The 27,426-nt window shown below is 47.5% G+C and overlaps 1 protein-coding gene across 1 annotated transcript in view; it reads left to right on the top strand.

Annotated features, from left to right (window-relative positions):
• The window catches only part of CLPB (ClpB homolog, mitochondrial AAA ATPase chaperonin), a 346,145-nt gene that overhangs the window by 102,403 nt on the left and 216,316 nt on the right, over positions 1–27,426 (top strand). Inside the window, 1 exon segment of the mRNA XM_029602044.1 lies at positions 6,508–6,636. Coding sequence (XP_029457904.1) covers positions 6,508–6,636 — 129 coding nt within the window.

Genomic DNA, 27,426 nt, shown 5'->3' with positions numbered 1-27,426 from the left:
CCCCTAGGCAGAGGCCCCTCAGTCTCTTCCCCCCCCCCCCCCCCGCAGAGCTGTGTGGTCGTGGGAGCTGTGTTTTCACGGTATTTGGCTTTGCTCTTTCCTCACAATTTTTGTGATTTTTTTTTTTTCCCCTTTATGGTAACTTTTATTTTTGGTTCTTATTTTTTCTCTTCCTTTCAATTTTCTGCCAGCCACATGGAGGGCCTTAGTTGCTGTGCAGCATTGCAAAGTCTAATTCTATTCGGTGTCACCCCAAAGCCCCTTACTATAAATTTACTAAAGCTTTAATACAGTAGGAATTTAATACAAAACAACAGTCAGGGAGGAGGAATAGCCTAGTGGTTAGAGCAGTAGGCTACGAATAAGGAGACTAGGGTTCGAGTCCCACTGTCGCTCCTTGGGCAAGTCACTTTACCCTACATTGCCTCAGGTACAAAACTTAGATTGTAAGCCCTCTGGGGATAGGGAAATACCTACAGTACCTGAATGTAAACAGTTGTGATATCTCAGATCGAATGTTGGTATATAAAAATAATAAATAAATACTGCATCTTCAGTTTAGTTTCTGTGTTCTCTCCTTGCTCTGACTGTTTTTGGTGCCTTTGACTGGTGCTGACAGGATTGATAGAATAGTGATCTGGGTACACTACTGAGCCTGGGGAACTTACTTGAGTTCTACCCGGGCAGGAGTTCATCTCTTGAAATCGATCGATTAGCATTGATGGAGGCGGGGGACAGTGAAGGGATCGAGGACCGCACTATTCCTGTGAGGGGGAGAGCTCATCCTCCCCACACTCTAAGGAATTATTCTTCACTGGAGGAAGCCCTGGACATGTAGCCTCCCATCCTGCTTGCCGGTGATGGCAGTTCAGTCTCCTTGTGAGAGAGAAGGGTGAGCAGGAGCCTGGGCAAGCAGCATTGCTGATGCATCTTTGATGCCATGCCCAGTAACGGTTGCCCGTGTCACCCTTGCCAGCACAGGTTGATGTCAGAACCGCATCGGAGACCAAGATTGCCAATGAGTGCCTCAGTCACCCTTAATGCCATTGAGGTACATTACCGCCCTCGTCACCATTGAGGTGCATTACCACCATCGACCATGGGCACCATCACGAGCTTTGTAAGCTGCTGTTTGCCCTGGCTGGGCCTTCTGTGCCATAGGTGCCATGGGCTCTCGATGCACCGGAGGAATGGCATCAACCTGAGCTCCATGTATCCATAGAGCGCCATGAAGGCTGTCGGGTATGTTCGCAGCGATGACATTTTTGGCTGTGCTCAATGATTTTGAGCACCGGGGTCGCCATAGAGTGCCTGGTCGCCCTTAAGGCTGTCAACCGTTGGGGTGCTTTAAGTTTAGGGGTGCATGGACCTGTCTGCTACAGGACATTTCCATTTCTCCTCCCACTTCACTTCATGATCCTAAGTTCAGGAAAAAGACAATGTGTTCTCCTCAAAATTAGACTATTTATTAGATTTGGCTGGATTTAGCATTTAGAAGATAACTCCTCCTGTCTCTAATATGCTGGCCACTAAGCACCAATTTACTGTAAAGAAATTTCTGTGCCATGGCTGTCCTCAAACATGCCATAAACCTTAGCCTGCTTAATATATTAATACTAATAGCTAACTTACTTACCCCTGGTCCCAACTTTAGGTGATTTCCCTGTTTACCTCTGTAGCAGATTTTGGCTGGAGGTCTGGAGAATGTGGTCAGGAGAGGAGGCTTGCTTCTGGGTCTGATACTGGAAGAGCTGCAGGGTGGTCCGGGAAGGAGGCTTGCTTCTGGGTCTGGTACTGGAAGAGCTGCTGAGCTGTGCTCGGCTCTTCACCGCCTCAGACTGTGCACCACTGTCTGACTCTAGGCAGGGCGTCCCCTCTCTCTGGTCTCCTAGCCACATCTAGTCTTTTCCCTCCTCAAGAGCAGGGGGTGCTGGACTACTTCGGGCCCATTCTTTTTTTTCTCCTTATTTGCCCCGTCATTTACTTTCCAGCTGATAAATATGCATAAGCCTGTGCATAAGCATGTAGTGGGTGGAGGGTCTTTGCTGCATTGCAAGTCTTTTCTCCCTTTCCTTTTATTCAGGGGGGGGAGGTCCTGCCATGTATGCCGGAGTCAGTGTTTTCTCTGTTTCAGAGAGCTCCCTCCTTCATCCAAGAGTAGGGGGTCCTTCTGACCTTTGGAGTTCCCTTGACTCCTGCTTATGAGCTTAAGTGGCTGCATTGTCCCTCTGCCTTGGTTTTATTTACACAGGCTGTTACAATCAGGCAGATCTTGATAAGTATCCTTCAATTCTGGTCTAAAGTTCTCATCTGGGCAAAGTTTTCTTTAGCAGGGTTCTTTGGCCTGTCAGTGTATTTGTCTGCATACTTCTTGGCTATTATAATTCATATTTGGTGCTTTCAGTGGTAAAACATGGGATATCTCCCTACAGCGTGGCGGTCCTGAGAGTCTTCAAATGCCATGGAAGCCCTCAGCCGACAGGAGCTTCTGGCCTGGGGTGGCAGCAGTGCTGTCGAGCACTGGGATTGCCATTGAGCATTGGGGGTCCAGACTTAGCCCCCTTGGCAGTGTCCAGAAGGGACACTGAGGAGCAACAAGATGTTCCATTGATGGTTTAAGACTTTTGGGTGCCGTGAGCACTGATGCTCTCAGATGCTTGGAGCTGCTGTACAGCACCAAAAGAGCTGTGGTCATGAGGCATCAGAGGCCTCGTGGGACTTTGAGCACCATCTATGCTGCCGAGCACTGGAGTTGTCACATCAGCCATAGGCACTGGCATGGACACCATCAAGTCCGTGAGTGCATAGCTGAGCCAAGGGGAACCATCAAGGGTGCCGCTTGTCATCGGTTCCTTTGGGAACCCGATGGCGCATTGGTGCCACAGGGCTTGTGCCTTCTGGCACCAATCTCTATATGTGCCACCGACCCTCGGAGAGTTTTGGCCTGCAGTGTTTGCGAGTCATCTGTGCCTTCAGGCATTGTGTACACTACGGGTGCCACCCGGCTGTTGTCTACAGGCACCTTGGGGTGCGGTCATGTGCCGTCGGAGCCTGGGCGCAGCATCAGTGCCATAGATGCAATTCATTGCTTTTGAGCTCTGAGGGCGCTATTGGCACTAGGGGCGCTGTTGCCATTCTGGGCACTGGTAGACGCATTTGGATGCGTCAGAGCACCATAGGCACAGTTGGTTACCATGGGCTTCCCTTCTGCCATTATGCGACAGAAAGGGTGGTGAGCCCATCATTATCCCAATTTAAGGGCTGCGATCAGTCTCTTGGAGCATTGTCAGGTACCGTGGGTACCATGGGGGCAATGCCACCCATCACCAGGGATGGCTATAGTTAGAACCTCAGTGGTACTGGTGATGCAGTCATCACACTGAACATACTGACTCCATTAGGAATTAATGCAACAGTGGAGCGCTTCATGCACAGTTGGGTATGTCAGGGTTTGTCTATGCCTCCAGGCGCATCAGGTGCTGGTGGGTGGCATTCTCTGTCGATGCCATGTATAGCCATGCCAGCAAAAGCAGAACTGCCATCGTCACGTCAAGGTATCAGATTCCTTGTCTGTTTCACATCTTAGGGTGCAGTGGAACACTAGCGAGGAGGTGCCATCACACACTCTTGGATTGCTTTTTGGCAGTGCGCAGCTGCCGGCTCTAACAGGTGGTGCTCGGTCCCTGCTGTGCTATGGGATTCTACCCACAAGCAAGGCGATGGGGTGCATATGTGCACCGCAAGACGCAATACTGCTGCATGAGTACTGGTCATAGCGCTTCGTTGGCCTCCCCTATAAGAGGTGGTCCTCATTCTCCATTTCCTGAAAAAGATATTTCTTTACCTCTGACTGCTGATCGCTCTCTGTTACCTGTGGGATCCGAGAGCAAGTCTGGGGTTGGCGAGCTTTCCTAGGTCATCGTAAGGAGCAGCAAGACTATTTTGTGAGAGTTATTTTGGATTTGGTCTCCTCTTCTGGGCAGCTTCTCAGCAAAGAATGTGTGGTTTTCATGGATGACTGCTCTTGCCAGTTCATTCTCACATGTGGGACCCTACCTCAGTGAAGAAGATTCTGGTCTGGTGGCATCCCATTCAGCAAGTAATCCTGTTAACCACTCATCATAACCATGGCTGCATGAGATAGGAGATGAGGGACCCTGCAACAGAGGTGCTACACTTTTATTGTGTTGTCTTGCAAGTCATACTTCCCCCTTGTAGGGCTAAACCTGTCTACAGGCAGGGACATCCAGGTTCATGCAACTGTGGCTCCATTTACTGAACCGCATGATTCCTTGGGGAAAGTAAACATAATCATAGCCTTAGGTAGTGATACTGCCCAACAACCTGGCCTAGGTATGTTCCAAGATCAACCCTGCCCTGATATTCTTCAGTTGCTAGGTCTGTAAAGAAATCAGATTTCTACAGTGGTTTGCACTTGTGGGATCCCTGCTTTCTGTTTCTTGGTGGATTTCTTCCTCTGTTTTAGCCGTTCCTATCATGCTGAAAGTTCTACCTGTGGGAGGGAGGGGCTCTCTACTGGAATCAGTAGTGACTTGTTTGGTTGAGGTTAATAAATACAGCCTAGCGGCTTTTTATTATCTCTGCAGCCCTGGTATCTGCCTCTTTGTGTTCTTTACCCCTTATGGCTTTCGGTTGGAATGTTGGGGGGGGTGGGGGGGCTAGGACATTCATGTTCTATCGTAGTGTAAACTTACAGGTATCAGAACACTACCTTTTCCTTGCTTTTTATTGTTTTGTTTTTGCCAGGTTCTAGCCATTAATACCTTTAGCTTCACTGGGTTGGCCAAAATGCCTCCCTGCTCCCCTGAGCTATCCTGTGGACAGGATGAATAGACCTGTCCTTGATAGGATGGAGCATGGTTCAGCTTCAGGCCTAGCTTAACTCCTTACTCAGAGGTATTTGGGCCAGCGATTACATTTCAGGGGTTGCCTTTCATCCCCTGACACTCTTGGCGTCTGTCCTGAGTGGTCAGATCTGTCTGGTGCTTTGGCAGGTAGGGTCTGTCACAGACCCTGCCGCTGTTGCTGCTTCTCCTTCCAAGTGTTGCTTGGGTTTTTCTGTCCATTGTGCCTATCAGCCAATCATCGGGCGCACGCTTCGGCAAATGCATTCTGTCCTTCAGATGCTAATGGACCACAGTTTCTTTCTAGTTGGTTTTTCAGTTTTGTGACATTGAAGGAAACTTCGTTCTTCGTCCAAGAGTTCTTTTCTTGGTTGATTCTATAGGCCTTTTCCTGTATCCAGGAGGATCTAGACCTACTTTGTCAGGGTTCACGAATCCAAAATCCCGATTGTAATGGTCCCGTGAGGCAAAGTGTGCTTCTCGCTGGACTTTGCATCGCACCCCTGCCCTGTTTTGCCTCTGCTACTCATTGGAGTACTTGTGTCTTGGTCTCTTCTATGATTTCTTTTGTAGAACCCAATTCTTTTCCCACCTTGACTCATTTTTAGGATGACTGACTCATTGGCAAATGGAAGAAAGGTGGTGCTTTCGGCACTGTGGACTTTCCCGCTTTGTCCTTCTTTGGGCAGCCTGTAACTATGGATTTACACATGTGGAGGACTGCAGTCCTGCTTGTCCTAGGAGCAAGCAGAGTTGCTTACCTGTAACAGGTGTTCTTCTAGGACAGCAGGATGTTAGTACTCACGAAACCCTCCTGCCTCCCCTGGGAGTTGGTTTCTCCATGTATTAGCCATATTGTAGACTGAGGGACTCTGCCTAGGAGTCAGGGTGATGACTACAGTTGCACATGCTCAGTAGGGCATGTTTGAAAGCTCTAGAATCTTTGAGATCAAAGTTCTGTGCCGGGCTCCATCTGATGATGTCACCCATGTGTGAGGACTGGAATCCTGCTGTCCTCAGAGAACACCTGTTACAGGTAAGCAGCTCTGCTTTCCTCTGCAAGCAGCTGTCAGTATGTTAAAGCAGACTTCTCCCAAATAGATGAAAGGGATTTTGATACTACTTACATCAAATCCTTCACCTGAAAGAAGCCAGCTTTGTGTTTTTTCTAGAAAGGAAGGCTGGTGCATTAGACTGCCAGACTATCTCATATGGGCATCACTTTTCCAAGTTTTCACAGGGCCAGCAGCACCAATCTCTCCTCCTCTGTACTTCAGAAATCATATATGCCTGGGATAGCTACACACTGCAGCTTATTGAGCCTTTTCCTTTTAGGTCTAAGGAGGTTTCACAGCAAGCAGAGCAACTTTCTAAACTACTGTCAGCCCTTCTCCACTCAGCTCATACCTTGACCGAATGCAGCCACTTAGAAGCAAAAATAAGTAATACAGGTGCAGATAGAACTAGATGAAAAAGCAGACAGGGGATTTTGTAGGAGCATTTTGTTAGCGTCTGGTTCCATAATTTGATGCTGTGTTCTGAATCCTTTGGAGCTTAAAATTCATGAAAGAGAGGTGCAGAGTTTTCCGTTGCCTGACCTAGCTTGATGATGTTGATCTTTTCTCTTCTCTCTACGATACAGTTTTGGTAACTCGGGAAGATGACTTCAGCAGTCGCTTGAACAATCATGCCAGCTTCCGTGGTTGCACAGCCCTGCACTATGCTGTTCTGAGCGATGACTACAGGACCGTCAAAGAGCTGCTTGAGGGAGGTAAGGGAGGGACAGTGATTCAAACAAGCTTCTCTGCTGGCAAGGATGGGCCCCATTATATATGTACGATGGGTAAGGATATTTACTGCCTCTCAAGAGTTCATAGTCTGAGAGGGAGAGTGTACATAAAAGCCCTTCTGCTCGATTCTTTCTTCTCCTTGCTTATCCCCTCCTACATCCCTTCTTGTAACCTCTATTCATTTGTCAGGCAAGTCGATCTTACTATACCCTTCTCTTCCTTTCCAACTCTTAACCCAATCGTGCAGTATCGCCTACGTTACGCGCACCCAGTGATGCAGTATCACCTGCCTGTCTTTTGCTGTTCCTTGTCAGCAGTGCTGACTCTGTCTTTAAATTTCATTTCCGAAAACAGTTTTGCTTTTACAACAACATCAAGTCATGAACCTCGGTCGGGAAAAGCAGTTTGAGCAACTTTAAATTCGGCCTGCTGTGCGCCCTCTGTGCTGGTAATTGCACCATGTGGCCTGCCATTGACATTTGAGAGTAGGCCGCTTCCTGTTTGCTGACACGGAACAGGCTCCCTTCATTGCATACTTCACACTGCCCTACACCTGCCTTTTACTAAGTGTCCATTTACTCTTGCTAACATTTCCTCTTCTTGCTGCCCTTGCCCTTAGGGGCCAAAGCCATTAACTGCAGGAGTTCTGACTGACCCCAGGCTTAAACAAGTGCTGTTGTCCTGTGTTTAAGGGGGCTCGTGCGTGTGCCTAACTGCAGGCAACCTCCCCCTCATCCCACCTCTTTGCCCTGCTCTGGCCTTTCCTTTCACTCACTTGACCTCTCCAGGACCTTATTTCGGAATGGTCAGTGTGCGTGTGCCCAGCAGACCGCGAGGTTGTTACTTCTCTGTTGTACCTTCTTTAAGAAGTCACTGGTGACATTTCAGAGTATCCTGACCCGGGCTGACACTATAAATAGTGTTTATGTGAAGGAGTGGGAGTTCCTGTTTATATGGTGACTCTTCCTCCCTTTCAGCTCGCTCACTGCAGCAAAACAGAAGGATATTTTCTTGAAAGACTTAATAGATGGTAGCAGGTGGAGGTCATTTTATTAAATTAATGTGATTTGCACTATTATTTCTTTATAGAAAGTAAAGAATCAATTTATTCAAACTTAGGCCTTATTTGAATGTATGTTACAATATTGTTAAGAGCCTGAGGAAATATCCTTAGTAAAAATGGTTGTTTGCATCTTGAAGCATCTGTTGAGGTTTTTTTGGTTTTCTTTTTTTTTTTTTTTTTTGAGTAACTCTGCCCAACTGCTTTGCTGGTTTTCTTTTAAGAAATGTTACTATTAGTGGTAACCTTTACCTTCTTAATAGCTGCTATAATAAATGGAAGGCTTATATTATACCCCACAGTAATTTCAAAGTACTGTTTTATTGGATCTGTCAGGTACGTGTGAACTGGATTGGCCACTGTCAGACAGGATGGACTGTGACACAGCATGGAAATTATGTTCTTAAACTAATTTCTTTGGACGGTGTTTCTTATTGCAGACAAGATCTGTTGTAACTGACCCTCTGAGTCCGTAATAAGTCAATTTGTTGATGCTAATCTGGTATAAAAAGGGAAGGCTGCGTATTTACACAGTGCCGAGAATGTACGCAGCGCTGTACAAGTTTTATAAAACTGAATCAGAATGTGTCATTTCTGTTTTTATGTACCTTTTTTATTTAAAGAAGGTGACATGACACATACAGCAAGAGAAGCACATGTCCAAGCAAATGACAAAGCTTAACATACAGGCAGCAATTTGCAAATTTCCCAGTTTGCGTATGCTCCCTTGCAAAGTAATGAGAAAAGAGTGGGGAAGCATCATATTAAATGCCTAGTGTAAAGGTCAGAACATCCACTTAATGAGCTCTGCATATTCCATAATACAACTAGGTGTGCATTTTTTCTCTATAATCCCAATAACTTTTCCAGATCTTATCATACAGTGTGTCTTTCTGTTTTAGCTTATAGGTCAGTTTTTCTGTTACAGCTAGCTCATGAATCTTTTTGTTCCACCTCATCAAGTAGGGCGCATATTTCCATAGCAATGCTATAGTGAACCTCCCAACATGGAGCACCTGGTCTGCCAATATCCTGTTATGGGTTGGTAAAGTCTCTATCTACCAATCATTACAATGTTTTACTTCTCGTTAAACTGTTTATCTTTCCTCTAACTCTAATCCCAGTTAGAATGACCCCGTTTTATTGTAACTTTTTTCTTCCATGCACTTGTTTTACTTTTTAATGTATACTCTTATGTTATTAGTTATTTACGTTATAATGTATTTCTCACCCCTTGTTTTATGTAAACCGACATGATACGAACTCCGTGAATGCCGGTATAGAAAAATACAAATAAAATAAATAAAAATAAATAAAGTCCACCCTCGCCAGATTCCCAGAAGACATAGCTCTGCTGTAGGGGTAAACCCTATCTCAAGAATTTTAGAAAGAACTCATCCCAAGCTTCTTGCAAAGCCCTTGCCAGCAGAGAGCCCCTGTCTTATCCCCATGTTTGTAGAATTTCTGCTGAGCAAATTTGAATGACTTTTCTACTCTGATCCTTGAAGATGCTATAACTCCTCCCTACGCCTCTGCAGCTCACTGTAATCCCTGGAGGAACAATTAGTCTTATGCTGAGCCTCTAACTGACAATTTGTCTTCTCCAATGATTGTTCTTGTTTCCTCCGCTCTCTGTTTAAATGGCTGGCAAAACTAATTATCTGCCCCCGCAGCACCGACTTAAGCACGTCCCACAAATATGACTAAAAGTGTTATGTCTCAGTGAGAAATAAGCGTAATCCCTCTCTGATGTGCACTGGGTACGCCAAATGTCTATGAGGCCTATGTGTTGCATGAGAAATTGCAACCCAGGAATCTGCCCTCTGTCCACTCCTGATTGCAAAGATCTATCTAACGCCGGATTTAGAGACAGATTCCAGTCGCCCATATAGCAAAAGGACTATTCGAAAAGTTTTTTTTTAAGTTGTAGTCAGCTCCATGTAGTACATCTGTTGACCTTCATTGGTCCCGTACACATTGACCAATGGCAGATTTCACATCGTATATAGTGCATTCCAGGGCAATGAATCTCCCAGCAGGGTCTGAAAGGGAATTTGTTATAATCAGAGGAAAAGCTTTACAATCAAGAAAGCATACTCTGTTCTTAGGGTCATACCTGTCCCACCCAATTCCATCATAGTTCTAGGCACTCAGCCTGCGAGAGATGGGTTTCTTGCCAAAGTATCTCTGGCTTTTAAGAAGTTCAGTATCTTTTTTTGTTCAACTGGAGTGCTCATGCCCCTAATATTAAGGGAGACAAAGTTAATCATTTTGCTGATCATAAGAGTCTTTAATAAGCATCTGTGGCCCACCAGTGCAGCGTTGCACCAACCCTGATTTAAACCATGAGAACCCAACCCAACCCCCCCACCCCGACCTCAGTAGCAACAAACTTAGTGTTTTCCCAAATGATTGTGGCCATACAGTTTAGATTTTATTTTAGATTTTTATTCCACTTTTTGCACTTTTTTTTCAGCACTTCAAGGTACTGTGGGTATTTCCCTATCCCCAGAGGGCTTACAAGCAAAGTTTGTACCTGAGGCAATGGAGGGTAAAGTGACTTGCACAAGGAGCAACAGCAGGACTTGAACCCTGGTCTCCTGGTTCGTAGCCCACTGCTCTACTCCTCCACTCACTAACAGGAAGTTCTCCCCATTTAAATTGCCACTAGATCCACTAACCCCAAGCCCCACTATCCCTAGTGCCCTCCCCAACAAAATCATCAGTTTTGCAGATTGAAGTCACCCCTGAGACCCAGCATTCCCTTTTCTCAAACCATTAACAATACCCCCAACTTGCCCTTCTCAACAGTATATACATCCCCCTCCCCATCAGATACTATTCTCCCTTCCCCCCTCCCCCCCATCTCTTAAGTTCAGTATCCAGCCCCCAAATGTGTCTTTCCACCCACTCATTTTGGAAGTCAACCATTGCAGTTCATGCTCCTTGCTACCAAACACCCACATTTGGTGTTTCAAGACTTTGTTCGCTGATCAGGGCCCTCTGCGATTCTGTTGCATCTGCCCATGTGCATATCCACCCTGACAGTCCAACACAGTGCTTATCACTGGCATCAGTAAATATTTGACAGGGAAACATAGAGGGGAGAGAGAGCCTTGCTCCCAGTGGGTTGTTAGATCCTGGTGGGACCATCCCCCTTGGTTGGTTGAAGCAGACAAGCTGGGGCTTGGTGACCCTTTACTAGGCTCGGTCCTTACTTCTGAGGGGTGTAAATTTGGTGGTCCAGATTCCTCCCCTTCATGAGGCTGCTGAGATGACTCGAGGCATTGTAAAGCAGTTTGGCAGTCTTTCTCTCTTGCAGCTCTGTGTTCCAGCCTGCCCAGGAAATTATTACACTGTTGTTTTTGGGTAAAGTTATTTAAAAAACAAAAAACTCCAAAAACTTTCCTGCTTTTCTGGTGGGGCAGCTGGAGTATTTTGCTTCACAGTGGCAGAGCCTGCGAGGTGGGTGGCTGTTGGAGGAAAGCCCTCCCCCCATGTGTAGCATGGTGTGCAGTTTGGTGTGCTGTGCTTGCAGCTTGGCGCAGTTGCGGCTTAATCGCATCAAGTTGTGTTTGGGCTATTTGTCGGGTGGTGAGGGGGTCTTTGGATAGCTCTGCCACTGCAGCAAAGCAGAACCTGCTCCTTAGTTGCGTCTGGGTTCACACTGGGTCGGGGCTTCTCTCTCGGGTGGTGTGGGAATAGTGGCCATTTTGAATACTCGGCCCACCTTTTCTGTACCCGGGGAGGGAGGGGGATTCCCCTCCGAGGCTAACCCTGGCGTGTTCGGGCTCTGGGGAGCAGGGGTGCTCAGAAGGGGAGGATTTTCCTAGTCTCTCGATTCATGAGTCCTCTCAGCCAGTATCTGGCTCCTCAAGGCCTTTTCCCACGGACTTTGTTATTTTTTCATGAGACCTATTTAACTAAGCAGCTTGCTGCAGATTCACATTTGGGGACCCAGGTCCGGCCTTCAGAGGGTCTGGCTTTGGGTGTCAAGCAGGGGCAGGCAAAGAGAAAGCGGCCTTCTCCCGTCCAGCGTGTGTTGGGCCTTTCTTCAGCTTCAGGATATGCAATTGATGAGTCAGAGGACTTAGATGCTGTCCCAGATGTGACAGGGGTGCCACCAGTAGTTGATGAGGTGGTTGGTTTGGATGCGGGCGGCACGGATCAGGTAGGGGATCCAGAGAAGATTCCAGTCACTGAAGGAGAGAACCCCAGGATGGCCTGTCTTTTTTTGTGAGGAGGAACCGTGGTCCTTGATTCATCAGATCCTGCAGGAGCTCAGACTCAAGGTTCCTCAGGAGGACTCGGATTTGGAAGGGGCTGATCCAGTCCTGGATGGGCTTGAGGGGTCCAGCAAATGCCTTCCCATATCACAAGTCCATGAAAAAGTTGGTGGATCGAGAGTGGGGAACTCCCAACGCCAGCTTGAGCGTTGGGAGGGCTATGGCAAAACTTTATTCTCTGCCCGAGCAGATGTTGGAGCTCCTATCACTTCCTAAGGTTGATGCTTCGGTGTCCGCAATCACTAAGAAGATGAGTATTCCAGTTACAGGGTTCGCTGCTTTGAAGGATGTTCAAGATCAGAAATTAGAGGTTCATCTTAAAAGGATTTTTGAGGTATCTTTTCTGAGCTTACAAGTGGCCATTTGTTCTAGTTTTATGCAGTGGGCTTGTCTACATTGGATGCAGCAGCTACAGGACGCTCAGCCGCAGGCAGGGGAGGAGGCTCAGAAAGCTGAGCACTTGGAGGCGGCAGTGGCATATCGAGCGGATGCTCTTTACGACCAGATCAGAACATCTTCTAGAATCATGATGTCTGCAGTATCAGCCAGGAGGTTATTATGGTTGTATAACTGGTTGGCAGATGTGTTGCTCAAGTTTCAATTGGGGTCTCTGCCTTTTAAAGGGAAGTTCTTATTTGGTGAGGACCTAGAACAGCTAATGAAGCATCTGGGAGAAACCAAGGTGCATCGGTTGCAAGAGGATAAGCCTAAGGGCAAGAAATTCTTTCAGACTCTGTCCCATTTTCGGGATACTAGGAGGTCTTGCCCAGCAAGAGGAGCTTCATATTCACAGAAGCAATTCTCTCTCAGGAACCAATCCTGAGGTCAGTCCTTTCGACGAGGACTAAGACCTTTCTGGACACCACAGGGTGAGAGGCACAGCTGGGGCTAAGTCCTCGCAATGAGGCGAGGTTGGTCCACTCCATCGTTCCAGTCATAGGAGATCGCTTAGCGTGATTTTATGGGGAGTGGACCAAAATTACCACGGACCAGTGGGTTCTCAATGTAGTAAGAGATAACTGCTCTTTAGAATTTGCACATCCTGTTCAAGATGTATTCCTAATTTCCCCTGGTGGTTCCCTTTGACAAGCAGCTAGCAGTTCGGGAAATGCTGGACCGGTTGCAAAGACTGGGTGCGGTAATTCCAGTTCTCCATGAAGAACGAGGCACAGGAAGGTATTCCATTTACTTAGTCGTGCCAAAGAAGGAAGGCACCTTTCGTTCAGTTCTGGACTAAAAAAGAGTGAATGCAGTTCTGAAGGTTCTGCATTTCCGAATGGAGACCCTGTGGTCAGTCATAGCGGTGGTGCACAAGGACAAGTTTCTGGCTTCTCTAGATTTGACAGAAACATATCTGCATATAGCTAATTGCCCAAAGCATAAATGGTTTCTGTGGTTCATGGTTCTGGGTCAGCATTTTCAGTTTCAGGCTCTCCCATTCGGTCTGGCAAAGGTGCCGCACACTTTCACCAAGGTTATGGTGATGGTGGTGGCAGATTTACACCAGGAAGGAGTTCTGGTACACTCCTATCTAGATTGGCTCATCAGGGCAAAGTTGGAGGCTTTCTGTTGTCAATCGGTTCAGAAAGTTCTCTGGCGGCTCGAGTCTCTCGGCTGGGTGGTGAAGAGCCACCTGTTTCCCTCACAGTCCCTGGAGTATCTGGGGGTTCAATTCAATACCCGGAGTGGCAGTGTGTTTCTCACGGGTTGTCTTTGAGGTAAGGTAGAAGGGTTTCCCCTGGCCACTCATCCTGATGTGATTCAGTTTCTCGGGGGGGGGGGGGGGGGGGGGGCGCAAAGAATTTACGCAGTCCGGTAAGGAGAACTTGTCTGTCCTGGAACCTTAATCTTGTCCTCAGGGGTTTGTGTGAGGCTTCCTTTGAACCGCTCAGGAGAGTAGCTCTTAAGGTTTTAACCCTTAAGGTTGTTTTCCTTGTGGCCATATGTTCAGCTAGAAGAATTTCAGAGCTACAGGCTTTGACTTGGGATCCCTTCCTGAAGATTTTGGACTTGAGTGTTGTTGCATACGATACCTTCTTTTATGCTTAAGGTGGTCTTGGCATTTCATGTTAATCAGACAGTGGAGCTTCCACTTTTTCCTGAGGTGGGCTTCTCCATACCTCATATAAGGGAGCTTAGGCTCTTAGACATGCAGAGAGCCTTGTTGAGGTATCTAAAGGTGACTAATGAATTTAGAAGGTCGGATCACCTGTTCGTTTTGTGGAGCGGTTCGAAAAGTGATGGTCAAGCATCTAAGGGCCACTATTGCACTTTGGCTTAAGGAGGCCATTGACTTGACGAATATAGCTAAGGGACGACCAATTCCTGATGGTTTGAGAGCCCATTTGACGCGTTCTCAGGCAGCCTCGTGGGCGGAGGCTCAGCAGGTTTCTCCACGAGATTTGTACGGCAGCGACATGGAAGTCTCTGCACACTTTCGCAAGGCACTATTGTTTGGATATTGGGGATCCGGCGGCCAAGTCTTTTGGTGAGAGTGTTTTGCAAGCTAGACTCTCCAGGTCCCACCCTAGTTAGGGAGTTTAGGAATATCCCAGGAGTCTGGACTGATCTGGGCACGTACAGAGAAGGGAAAATCGGCTCTTACTTGCTAATTTTCGTTACTGTAGTACCACAGAGCAGTCTAGAACCTGCCCAGACTGGGAAGGAGGAAAGTCATCTGCTTGTTGTTTTTCTTGGCATGGAATACAGACTTTGTTGGGTTTATACTATTGGTTTTTGTATGGTTAGGCTTCTAAAGAGGGGGGGAAAGCTAGGAATTCATTATCAATCAAGTAGTCTTAAGTTTTGGTATACAGTCTTTATGCTTGGGTACAGGGCAATACTGAGGAACTGAAGGTGGCTCTCAGGGTTATGTAGCAGTATCAGTAAAGTTTTCTCTGTCTTCATCTGCTGGCAGGAATGCAAATCCCAGGAATCTGGACTGATCTGTGGTACTACGGGAACGGAAATTAGCAGGTAAGAACCTGCTAATTTCTTCACGGAGAGGGTGGTGGATGCCTGGAATGCCCTTCCGGAGGAAGTGGTGAAGACCAGAACTGTGAAGGACTTCAAAGGGGCGTGGGATAAACACTGTGGATCCATAAAGTCCAGAGGACATGAATGAAGAGTGGGTGGCTCGTGGGAATGGCGGCTACTACCTGGAGATAATACCCTTAGGGGCGGATTTTAAGAGCCCTGCTCGCGTAAATCCGCCCGGATTTACGCGAGCAGGGCCCTGCGCGCCGGTAAGCCTATTTTACATAGGCCTACCGGCGCGCGCAGACCCCGGGACTCGCGTACGTCCCGGGGTTTTCGGAGGGGGGCGTGTCGGGGGCGTGTCTGGGGGCGGGCCCGGTCGTCGCGGCGTTTCGGGGGCGTGTCGGGAGCGTTTTGGGGGCGGGTACGGAGGCGTGGCTACGGCCCGGGGCGGTCCGGGGGCGTGGCCGCGCCCTCCGTACCCGCCCCAGGTCGCGGCCCGGCGCGCAGGAGGCCCGCTGGCGCGCGGGGATTTACGTCTCCCTCCGGGGAGGCGTAAATCCCCCGACAAAGGTAAGGGGGGGGGTTTAGACAGGGCCGGGCGGGTGGGTTAGGTAGGGGAAGGGAGGGGAAGGTGAGGGGAGGGCAAAGGAAAGTTCCCTCCGAGGCCGCTCCGATTTCGGAGCGGCCTTGGAGGGAACGGGTTAAGCAGCGCGGCTCGGCGCGCGCCGGCTATACAAAATCAATAGCCTTGCGCGCGCCGATCCAGGGATTTTAGTGGATACGCGCGGCTCCGCGCGTATCTACTAAAATCCAGCGTACTTTTGCTTGAGTCTGATGCGCAAGCAAAAGTAGGCTGATCGCGCTTCTTTTAAAATCTACCCCTTATTCAATAAACATACACACGGTTAATGTGACTCCAACATTGCTCTAAGCTTCAACGGCAAGAGGAAATGTGGAAAAAAGGATTTGCATTCACAAAAAAGCGGGGAGTAGCTTGCTTGTTATGGCGGCTACTACCCCAAACCAAATAAGCCTGATACTTCACTTTCAATGCATATCCAGCATAGCTCTCTACTTCAACGGCAGGGGAGAAAGACTGATACCAAGCATATCCAGCATAGCTTTCTGCTTCAACGGCAGGGGTGAAAATCTGATACTTCGCTTTCATTGCATATCCAGCATAATTCTCTGCTTCAACGGCAGGGGGAACAAAGAAAGGTGGATCTATATACAGACAACAACCAACAAGGACTGAATTATTTAGTCTGGGTGGGCAGGTGGGCGTGGGTGTGGCTTGCTTATTGTGGCAGTTGCTACCCTAACTAATTGGGCTAGATATTTCACTTAGATGCAGTTCCAACACTGCTCTCTCATTAATGGTGGGGGTGGAAGGGAAATAGAACCAAAAGGTTACTAAGAGCCAAGAGTAACATAAGTATGAGAAAAAAAAAAGTGCAAAGCTTGCTGGGCAGACTGGATGGACCGCTTGGTCATCTTCTGCTGTCATTTCTATGTTTCTATATAAAACAAGTTTAAGAGAACTTGATCTGTTACCTGTAATTTCATGGTGTGTACCCCCTGGTCTTAGTAATGTTTGGAAGAGTGAAGAATAATTTCCTATTTATACTGTGTTAGCTGCTCCGAGATTTCCTCACTGATTTTTCTTACCATGCTGTTGAAACCATGGTTCGGGTGTTTTCCCCCGACAACCCCATTCCTGGGCAGCAGCTCATTTCATCTTTTATGCCCTGCATGCTGATACCAGTCGGGATGGAAGGCTCCGTTGCGAGTACGGGCGGGGGAGTGCCCAACTCGCCAGGAGAGGTTATGCTTAGCCTCGAGGATCTTAGGCTGCCACCAGCGGAGTGATTCACCGTTCCACTGTTATCGGAGGTGTGTATTGATGACGTTCTGTCGGCGCCTCCTTTGCAGGAAGCTGTAGGTGGTGCGGTGCCCGAGCTGATGTTTTCATGGTTGCAGCTCTGTGAATCTGGTGGAGAGAGTTTTGTGGCCCCAATTGTCGTCCTCGCCAGTTGTGGCTCAGGGAGAGCTTTTACTATCATTTGAGCGTGTGTCAGGCAGTACAGTGCTGAATCTGCAGGACTCCACCCTTTGGTCATCAAGCCAACAGTGGTCACATTGGACGCTATTAGTGTGCCTAGGTAAATCCCTCCAAGACTCTTAACAAGAATATTGACCTTCTAGCAAATAAGTTTGAATCTATGAAGGTAATTTGTGGCTCCCAAATTGCTGTTATCCAGGAAAAGCTGGTTAATACAGAACCTATGAGTAAAGACTTACAAGTCTTTAAAGTTTCTGCAGTTAAGGTCTTGTCTCGACGAATGGAGTTCCTGGGAAACCAAGTCAGATATTAAATTTAAGATTTCTCAATTTTCCTAAAGTGTTGGGAGAAACTCCAGTTACCACTCTCAAAAAATATTTTGTGGACGTTTTGCAGTTTCTCTGATAAAATTCCCTTAACACAGTCTTTTTTCTGTATTGTAACTGTGGAGTTAGTGCTCAGAATTTGTAGTCTGTTGCTTTTAACATTCTAAAAATTCAGGCATTGAGAGAGCAAATGTTGCTTACCTGATGTAACAGGTGTTCTCACAGGACAGCAGGATGTTAGTCCTCACAAATGGGTGACATCGAGGATGGAGCCCACCACGGAAAACTTCTGTCAAAGTTTAAACAGAACTTTGACTGGCCCCTACTGGGCATGCCCAGCAAGGCACTGACCCTGCAGCCAGCAGGGGTCTCCCTTCAGTCTGATTTTCAAAGCTACAGGCAGTGCCTAGAAAGTAAGAATAAAACGAACCCAACACCGCGGGGAGGCGGGCGGGTTTCGTGAGGACTAACATCCTGCTGTCCTGTGAGAACACCTGTTACATCAGGTAAGCAACATTTGCTTTCTCACAGGACAAGCAGGATGGTTGTCCTCACAAATGGGTGAGTACCGAGCTGAGGATGTCCCGACTTGCACCAAATGTACCCAACGGTGTGCAGCAGGCACAATAAGTGAGGAGAAATTTGGGAAAGGGCATCCGCACCCAACCGGGTAGGTGGAAGGGTGTTGGTACATCAGGTTGGAAAAAGGTTACGCAAGACAGACTGGCCGAAGATGGAGTCCTGTCTTCCAGCCTTGTCCAAACAATAATGGGCTGCAAAGGTATGGAGAGAACTCCAGGTTGCAGCTTTGCAGATGTCAGGAAGCGGCACCGATCGAAGGTGTGCCACTGACGTCGCCATGGCCCTCACAGAGTGTGCTTTAACACGGTCTTGAAAAGGAATGCCAGCTTGCTCATAGCAAAAAGAAATGCAGTCCGCCAACCAGGAAGAAAGAGCCTGCTTACCCACAGGTTGTCCCAACTTATTAGGATGGAAAGAGACGAATAATTGAGTGCTCTTCCTATGGGAAACTGTATGGTCTAGGTAAAAAGCTAGAGCTCGTTTACAGTCTAGGGTATGCAGGGTCTGCTCTCCAGAGTTGGAGTGGGGCCTGGGAAAAAAGATAGGTAGTATGATGGATTGATTGATATGAAACTCCGAAACTACCTTAGGTAAAAATTTAGGGTGAGTGCGGAGTACCGCGCGGTCCTGCAGGAGCTTAGTGTAAGGCGGATAGGTAACTAGGGCCTGTAATTCACTAACCCTGCGAGCTGAAGTAATAGCCAAAAGGAATAACACTTTCCAAGTGAGATATTTAAAGTCACAGGAGTGCAGAGGTTCGAAAGGAGGTTTCATAAGACGACAAAGAACCAGGTTAAGGTCCCAGGATGGGGCCGGAGGACGCAAGGGCGGCTTTAGATGGAGCAAGCCCTTAATAAAGCGTGTTACTAGGGGTTGTACTGAAATAGGATTACCCCCAATACCCTTATGGAAGGCGGCTACCGCACTGACATGCATTCTGATAGAAGAGGTTTGAAGACCTGATTCAGAGAGATGCCATAAATAGTCCAAGAATTTGGAGATTGGACAGGAAAGGGGATCAAGGGACTGAGAAGTGCACCATGATGTGTACCTTTTCCATTTGTATGAGCAAGACTTTCTTGTGGAAGGCTTTCGTGAAGCTATCAGGACCCGAGAAACGGAATCTGAAAGGTTGAAAGGCTGAAGGACTAACCTTTCAACATCCATGCCGTCAGGGACAAGACTTGGAGGTTGGGATGGAGGAGGCATCCGTCGTTTTGAGTGAGCAGATGCGGGTCCTTTCCCAGAGGAATGTGCCTGCGGATGGAGAGATCCTGGAGTATTGGAAACCATACTTGGCGTGGCCAGTAAGGTGCTATCAGGATCATGGTTCCTCCGTCCTGGCGTAGCTTCACGAGAGTCTTTGACACAAGAGGGAGTGGAGGGAATGCATAGAGCAGACCGGTTGTCCACTTGAGGGAGAATGCGTCCCTCGGCCGAGAGTGCTGGCTCCGAATGAGAGAGCAGTAATCGTCCACTTTGTGGTTCTGAGGGGACGCAAAGAGGTCTATGCGGGGAGAACCCCACTTGTGAAACAGAGAGGTCGCTACCAGAGGATCGAGTGACCACTCGTGTGGTTGGAAGACACGGCTCAGCTGGTCTGCCAATACATTGTCTACTCCCGGCAGGTAAGTGGCCCTGAGGTACATGGAGTGGGAGAGGGCTTCCGCCCAGATCTGCGCAGCTTCCTGACACAGAAGGAAGGAGCCTGTGCCTCCCTGCTTGTTTATGTACCACATGGCCACTTGGTTGTCCGTCTGGATTAAGATTATCTGATGAAAGAGATGATCTTTGAAAGTGCGGAGCGCATAGCGGATTGCTCGAAGTTCCAGGAAATTGATCTGGTGTTCGGCTTCCTCTTTGGACCATAACCCTTGGGTTTGAAAGTCGTCCACATGGGCTCCCCAACCGATGTGAGAAGCGTCGGTGGTTAGGATTACTTGCGGTTCCGGTGGAAGAAAGGGTAAGCCCTGAAGGAGGTTGACCTGAGTCGTCCACCAGGTTAAGGGTAGGCGCAGCGCTTGTGTGACTGTGACTATGGAGGACAGAGGCTGAAAAGCTTGAATCCATTGGTGTCGTAGAGTCCAGTGTGTTACTCTCATGGCTAGTCTGGTCATGGGAGTGACTTGGACCGAGGATGCCATGTGCCCTAGGAGAATGAGGAACTGGCGAGCCGTGGCAGTGTTCTGAGACTGGAGCTGGCGAGCCAGGGACATTAGGGTGTGGACCCTCTGAAGAGGAAGGTAAGCCTTTGCCTGTAAGGTGTCCAAGTCTGCCCCAATGAAGGATAAGGTTTGAGACGGGACTAAGCAAGATTTCTCGTAATTGACGAGAAATCCTAAGGAAAGGAGTGTTTGAATTGTCAATTTTAGGGAGGATTGAGCTATCTGTTGGGTGGAGGCCCTGATTAGCCAATCGTCCAGGTATGGGTAGACGTGGACACCTTCCTTCCTTAGGAATGCTGCTACCACTACGAGACATTTGGTAAAGACTTGTGGGGCAGAAGCTAGACCGAAAGGTAGGACACGGTATTGATAATGGTCGTGGCCTACTAGAAACCGCAGATATTTGCGATGGGATTGTGTGATCGCAATGTGGGTATAAGCGTCCTTGAGGTCGAGAGAGCACAGCCAATCCCCTCTTTGTAGCAGAGGGAGCAGCGCGCCTAGGGTTACCATTTTGAACTTCTCTTTTTGAAGGTATTTGTTGAGGGCTCGAAGGTCCAAAATGGGACGTAGTCCCCCTGATTTCTTTGGTATTAGGAAGTATCTGGAATAGAATCCCGTGCCTCGTTGAGAGGGAGGAACGGGTTCTATAGCATTTGATTGCAGAAGAAGGGATACTTCCTGTTGTAATTGAGCCAAATGTGTGGATAGACTCCACGCTTGAAGAGGCGGGGAGTCTGCCGGAAGAGATATGAAGTTGAGGTGGTAACCCTGTGCGATAATTGTTAGCACCCACTGATATGAGGTGATCTGCAACCAAGGTTGTAGAAAATGGTACAGTCGACCTCCTACAGGGATGTCCGGAAGAGGGGTTTGGCATGTGTTCCCTACAGGGGAGTCAAAGGCCAGCCGCAGGCCCAGGAGGAGGGGCTACAGTAGGCCTTTGTTTCCTAGGCTGACGCGGCTGAGGCCTAGTAGAGGATCGAGCTGGACGAGGCCTGGCCGATGGAGGGTAATAACGGCGTGGTCGAAAGAATGACTTCTTAGAGTCTTTCTTTTGCGGTTGCTTGGAGGTCAGCTCAGGTGGGACAGATGAGAGTTGTTTCAACGTCTCATGGCGGTCTTTTAACTCCGCCACAATCTGCTGAATTTGCTCTCCAAACAAATTATCTCCTAAGCAGGGTAAATCAGCAAGACGATCCTGAACCTCTGGGCGAAGGTTGGATGATTTTAACCAAGCCCAACGTCTGGCTGAGATGGCTGTGGCTGAAACTTTTGTGGAAGCATCAAATATGTCGTAGGCAGTCCTAATCTCGTGCTTCCCTGCCTCAAATCCCTTGTGAAGAAGGGCTTGAAGCTGCGGTTGGTATTGGTCTGGCAATGTGTCAGCATAGTCTTGCATCTGCTTAAGGATGGCTCTGTTGTACTGAGTCATGTAAAGTTGATATGAAGCTATGCGTGAAATCAACATAGCTCCATGATAGACTTTCCGTCCAACACTATCTAGGAACTTGTTGTCCCTGGTAGGTGGGGTAGAAGAGTGTGGCTTAAGACGCTTGGCCTTCTTCTGCGCGGACTCAACCACAACAGAGCGATGATCCAGTTGAGGTTTTTGGAAACCTGGTGCTGACTGGACAAGGTAGGTGGAGTCAGCTTTTTTGTTAACTGGGGACACTGATGAAGGAGATTCCCAGTTTTTCTTGAGCAGATCCAAAAACACCTGGTGTATAGGGATGGAAGCGATGATTTTTGGAGCATCCAGAAATTGAAGGAGTTCCATCATCTGGTGTCTGTCATCAGCTTCAGATTGTAGTTGAAAAGGTACAACTTCTGACATCTCTTTCACAAAATTAATGAAAGATAGATCCTCAGGAGGAGATCTTTTTCTACTCTCTGTAGGAGATGGTGGCGAAGGCAAATCTGTGTCAGAAGATGTATCATCATCATCACCCCAGGTATCGTAGGGATCAAGTGGGGCTTGTAGCCCTGATGGACCTGGCTGAGGCTCTGAAGGCATCGATGGAAACCGAGGTGGAATCGGTGCCGTAGGTGGAACCAGAAATGGCATCGATGGCTTCGGTGCTGCCGATGGAATCGGTGCCTGGCGTGGAATGGATGGAACCGAAGGATATATCGGTGGAGATATACCAGAAGGCACCGATGGAACCACCCCGGAAGGGGGAATCCGGAACGGTGTTTCTCCTGCCGATGAAAATCCAGTCGGAGACGGTGGTGTTGTCGATGGTACTGGAATCACCGATGGAAGGGCCGTCATGAGCGCCTCCATGCGGCTCAGTAGCGGTGCTAGCGCTTGTATCAACGGCTCGGTGGTCGGTTCCCTCCTCGGTGGCGAAGCCGGTGCCGGTGTCGGTGTCGGGGGCGGCACTAGAACCGGTGCCGGAGACGGTGCCGATGGAGGTTGCAATTTCTTCATCGCTTTCTCGATGGCCTCCTGGACCAGCCGGTCCAGTTCTGCCCGGAGACCAGGGGTAAACATACCCGGCTCGACGGGAGAGGGAGGCTGAGGCAGGGCCGGAGGGACCACCGTAACCGGTGGGATCACGGCCCCCGCACCCCGGGAGGGTGAGGGTTTCCTCGATGCCGGCGAACGAGACGTGGAGGGTGTCCGGTCTGTTCGCGGCTTCTTTGTCGGTGGCTCGGCTTGAGCAGAGGTCGATGGCTGTGGATCCTCGACAGGCCGAGACTTGTGCCGTCGATGGCGGTGCTTTTCCTTCCGATCCCCTCGCCCATCCGGGGAAGGGACGGGAGTCGACGGCCGAGAAGCAATCGATGGCGGACGGTCACCGGAGGGTTGACGATGATGGTACAACTTCGGTGCCGGTTCCGATGACGTCGATGCTATCGATGGCGTTGGGGTGGGTGCATGGAAGAGGAGTCCCATCTTCTCCATCCTGGCTTTGCGACCCTTGGGTGTCATTAAGGCACATTTGGTGCAAGTCAGGACATCATGCTCACTACCCAAACACATTACACAAACCCTGTGGGGGTCTGTGATGGACATAGTCCGGGTACAATCCGGACAACGGCGGAACCCCGTTGCCATGGCCTGAAGCCAAAATTTAGGCTGGGGATCGGTAAGTGCCAACAGGCTTCAAGGGCCAAAATCGACGGTAGTCGATGGAAAAAGGCAAAAAACTTACCGGGTTCCGTAAGATGACTAAAAATTTGTCGAAGGGAGACCCCTGAGGGGCAAATTTTCTTAGGAAATTAACTTCCAAATTCCTGTCAGGAACGTGGTTAGAGAGCTCCTTTCACCGCGTGGCAACTGCTGCGCGGAAAAAAGAAGACTGAAGGGAGACCCCTGCTGGCTGCAGGGTCAGTGCCTTGCTGGGTATGCCCAGTAGGGGCCAGTCAAAGTTCTGTTTAAACTTTGACAGAAGTTTTCCGTGGTGGGCTCCATCCTCGATGTCACCCATTGTGAGGACAACCATCCTGCTTGTCCTGTGAGAAAGCTGAGCACACAACTTTGTAAATTTTTTATTTCTGAGCGTGATGTAAGAGAAATATGAGATTTCATTTTACAAATTTATCTTTTGGGGGGGAGGGAAGGTGGTCAAACGATTTGTATTTTCCCAGGTTTTGCTCCTACTACGCAGGAAAGGAGGACAAACTTCATTGCTTTAAGATCTAAAGCTATATCTATAATCTATTTCTTTGTTTTGCGTTATCCTTGTAATTGTATTGTCAGAGATCGTGATAATTGGGCGGTTTTTTTCTCCCTGATCAGCTAAGGTGCTTTTTAGAATCCACAAGTGTGCAACATTGTCCGCTGGTTCTCCATAGGAATATTGTATAGGTCCAGTTATTCAAGGTGCTGCATTTTCATGTTAAGCCTTTCCCTTTTTTCTGTTTTTATTTCCCTGCCTTCTCCTTTCAGATTGTTTTCTTTATGGAGATCATAAATATGTTTTACGTGTTGCCTTTGTGAAAGGATTTTTTTTTCTATCTCATTGTAATACATAGTCTTTGTTCTTTTTGCTGTATGCTATGCAACTTTGTTTTGTATATAATAAATTCAATAAATATAAAGTTAAAGGTATAAATTAGACATTCATTTTTCTTGAGACACAATGCACAAGTAGGAGCAATAAGTCATTTAGAATGGGGGTGTGAGAAATAAATGATGGAGCTGTGAGGTTTCATGGGGGGTATTGGTTGGAGGGATTTTGTTGTGTTGGATCTAGGGGGTGGGAGGTTGAGAGGATTTTATATTTGTGTGCTTTATTGCATACAGTATTGTGTTTTTATCAAATTTGTTTTATGTCAGCTCTTTGAAAGGCGTAGTATTAAATGGAATAAATAATTGAACCCCTGGTTTCCTTAGAACAATGAATTGGCTAATTAGAATCAGGTGCTTAAATAATTTGGTAGCAATTAAACCACTCTGCAGAGTAAATCTGCATGACTGAGTTTGGCATCCTGGCCTTATATAAAGGCCCAAAAGGTTTTGAGTTTGGTCTTCACCATAAGCTAGTGGGAATTCATCATATAAAAGCAAAAGAAATGTCAGAGGACCTATAAAAAAGAATAGTCATCTGTCTGGACAGGGTTACCAGACTTGTTACAGTCTATAAACGGAAAAAGTTGAATACTTGTGACTTTACCCAGGAGTGGTTGTCCTGCCAAGATCACCCCAAGAGCAAACCTGAAAATCATAAATGAATTCACAAGTTGTCCCAGACTAGCACTGAAAGATCTGCAGGCCTCTCACTCGTCATTCTTCAGGAAAAAACTGAATGGGAATGGTGTTCATGGGAGGATAACTATGAAAGAACATTGCAGCCTGCCTCAGGTTCACCAAAGAGCCATCTGGATGACCACAAAACTACTGGAATAATATTCTCTGGACCAGTGGTTCTCAACCTTTTCCCCATCGTGACACACCTGACTGAGCGCGCTCACATGTGTGACACACTGCTTATTACAATTCACGGCAGAAATAAAAAAAAAATAAAGGTCCAGTATTATTTTTATTGTTAAGGAATGACACAAGGGAAAGATACATATTCTGTCTGAACAGAAATTGCATAAATAGTAAACATCCCACACCACAACAGCCCCAATTTCCAGCACTCAAACTGTAAACACCTTACTTAAGAAAAGGCAACACTGAAAATATTACACCAGGCCTTAAGACACCAATACATCTCCTATTAGGAAAATGGACCAAGTCAGGCTGCTATAGAGCCCTCCACAGAAACTACACGCCAGCAGAAAACCTCACCTGAATCACATGTGCTGACCCTCACCTAACAAAGAATAAAGAGACCAAAACGCATAACTAGAAGCATGCAGAAAAAACTGAATTGGAAACTGCAACAAGCCAGAGTCTCTGTATGCAGTGTAACAAAGGAAAAAAGAAACATCACCCATCCTTATAAAACAAATCAAGAAATATAAAATCAGTAGCAGTAAAACCATACTAACAAAAAGAACAGATTATTTCGAAACAGCTGATGAGTGGAATATCCATTAATTAAAACTCATATCAAAAATTTCTAGATACTAATAAAATATTTCAAAATAACAGAGACAAAGGCCCAATAATGAAAAATGATGATACAAAAAATGCTTTGCTCTGCATACCTGGGAACATTTGATATCCAGGTGCCCTGAGATTGTTTTCAATTAGCAGGAGGAGGGACGGTTTGCTTGAAACTTTCTCCTCTCTCTCACACTGGCTCTAAATCGCTCACATATACACAGGCTTTTTCACTCTCACTTATACAGGTTCTTAATCACACATCTTTTCAGGCTTACACACAAGCTTTCAATCGCATACATACATGCTGTCTTTTTCTCTTGCACACAGACTCTCATTCACATGCTTACAAACATGCTCTCTCTTTCTCTCATTTACACACAGGCTCTCAATCACATACTCACATGCTCCCTCACCTAAACCAGCTCTCAATCTCTCTCTCTCTCTCACACACACACATCATACATACACAGGATCTCAATCAAACACACATACTCTTTCACACAAACAGCTTTTCAATCACAAACTTACACGTACAGGTTTATTTATTTAAAAACGTTTCTATACCAACATTCATATAAAATATCACATCAGTTTACAAAGAACTTGGTTAACGTAACAAAAGAAACAGTTACAAAGAACAAGGGGTGGGGTAACTTGGAGGGGAAAGAGAATTAGATATTAACGTGGTAAGGAAGTCATGGTTCTCAGTCATACACTTCCATTCATGCTGCCTCTCTCACACGCAGGCTCTCAATCACACATATACGGGCCTCAATCATTCACATACATGCTGTTTCACTCACACACACACACAGAGCACCTCAAATACACATGCTTGCTCATTCAGTCACTCCCCCCCCCCCCCCCCCCCGAACTAGCGACAGCAGCAGCCTCCTCCACTTCCAACCCTAAAGGCAGCAGCAACCTCCTTCACTTTCAGCCCCCGCGGAGAAAGGAGTCCCATTGGCCGCAGGGGTTGACGGCGTTCTTCATTTTTTCCCGAGCCACGCTGATCATTCCTCAGGCTGCGCCTCTCTTCTCTTCTTCGGGCCAACGCTGCCCGCACTAGCATGGTGTTGTCTTCCTGCGCATGCACCCACTGCTCACCACTTCCTTTTCCGGGCCACAGGGGGGGCGGGGGCGGGAAGAAGAGAGCACGCCGGTGCCGCTGACTCCAGCTGTCCTACCGCGTTCCGCCCAGGCTGTCAGCATTTTAAGCCCGGGTGGAGGACCTATTTTGCTTGGGTAGGGGAAGCAGCTGGGTCAGCGGGGGACCGGGAAGTGTGGCGACACACCTGCATATGCTTGGCGACACACTGGTTGAAAACCACTGCTCTGGACAGATGTCAAAAATTGAACTTTTCAGTCACAGTAACAAAGGTTTTGTTTGACAAAAATCAGACACTGCTTTCGAAAGTAAGAACCTCATCTTGAATGTCAAGGTGGTGGGTGGTTTCATGCTATGGGACTGCTTTGCTGCTTCAGGTCCTGCTAACATGAAAGGACATATTTTTGCTCTCTCCTACAGCTGTCCATCAGTCTTGCTCCTTTGTTATTTCTTTTGTTCTTATTTTGTTTTTATTTTTGTGAGTCTTCTCCTTAAAAAAAAGCAAACAAAAAACATTCTTAAAATAATTTTTGGTTTATAACTTTTCTCAAACCTTTTTGACACCATTAAACAATAAGATTCCTGTATACTGCTTCAGGATACCAGCGTGAAACAGTCTGGCTGCAGACACTTTCTCAGTTCCGTGGAATTCAGGCCTGCTCTGTGCAATTCTCTCAATTCCATGCAACCAAGACAA

This window comes from Rhinatrema bivittatum, chromosome 5 (genome assembly GCF_901001135.1).
Source record: "Rhinatrema bivittatum chromosome 5, aRhiBiv1.1, whole genome shotgun sequence".
Taxonomy (NCBI): domain Eukaryota; kingdom Metazoa; phylum Chordata; class Amphibia; order Gymnophiona; family Rhinatrematidae; genus Rhinatrema; species Rhinatrema bivittatum.
This window is presented reverse-complemented; position numbering and strand designations above follow the sequence as displayed.